At 36.8% G+C, this 733-nt stretch overlaps 1 protein-coding gene across 1 annotated transcript in view; it reads right to left on the minus strand.

The window, feature by feature from the left end:
- Positions 1-733, minus strand: part of LOC118326972 (ribonuclease inhibitor-like) — a 2,727-nt gene that overhangs the window by 1,683 nt on the left and 311 nt on the right. Inside the window, exons 2-3 of the mRNA XM_035660136.1 lie at positions 656-720; positions 245-418 (exon numbers count right to left, since the gene is read on the minus strand). Coding sequence (XP_035516029.1) covers positions 245-418; positions 656-720 — 239 coding nt within the window. The remainder of the gene's footprint in view (positions 1-244; positions 419-655; positions 721-733) is intronic.

The raw sequence follows: 733 nt of genomic DNA on the forward strand, positions 1-733 counted from the left end.
GGTTTGATTTAACCTGATTAAAAATAAAATGAAACCCATTTTCTTTTATTTTTCCCAAATATGTTCAGTAATCAATCCATCAATCAGTAAGCAAGTGAATTTTTTGGGACATTATTTTGATCCAAAGTGAAGACATATGATTATCAGCAACACAGTAGAAGCAAAAGGAATTCATGTCTGTCAACTGTTTGTTTTATAAACAGGGAAATAAAGGATAACACAGATGATCACAGCGAGATCTGACCTGAGAATCTCCAGTCTACAGTGTGGACTCTTCAGTCCAGCAGAAAGCAGCTTCACTCCTGAATCCTTCAGGTTGTTGTAACTCAGGTCCAGCTCTCTCAGAGTACCCAACTTGGTGCTGAGAACTGCTGAAAACTCCTGACAGCATTTCTCTGTGAGACTGGTTTGATTTAACCTGATTAAAAACAAAATAAATCACCTTTTGTTTTATTGTTTAACTTATTGTACCATATATGTTCAGTAATCAATCCAGCAATCAGTAATGAAGTGAATTTGTGGAACATATTTTGATTCGAAATGCAGACATATGATTATCAACAACATAGTAGAAACCAAAGGAATTCATGTCTGTCAAATGTTTGTTTTACAAACGGAATAAAGCATTACACAAAAGATCACAGTGAGATCTGACCTGAGAATCTCCAGTCTACAGTGTGGACTCTTCAGTCCAGCAGAGAGCTGCTTCACTCCTGAATCCTGCAGGTCGTTG

The sequence above is a fragment of the Morone saxatilis genome, unplaced genomic scaffold (assembly GCF_004916995.1).
Source record: "Morone saxatilis isolate NCDOM2014 unplaced genomic scaffold, NCSU_SB_2.0 Contig17, whole genome shotgun sequence".
NCBI lineage: Eukaryota > Metazoa > Chordata > Actinopteri > Moronidae > Morone > Morone saxatilis.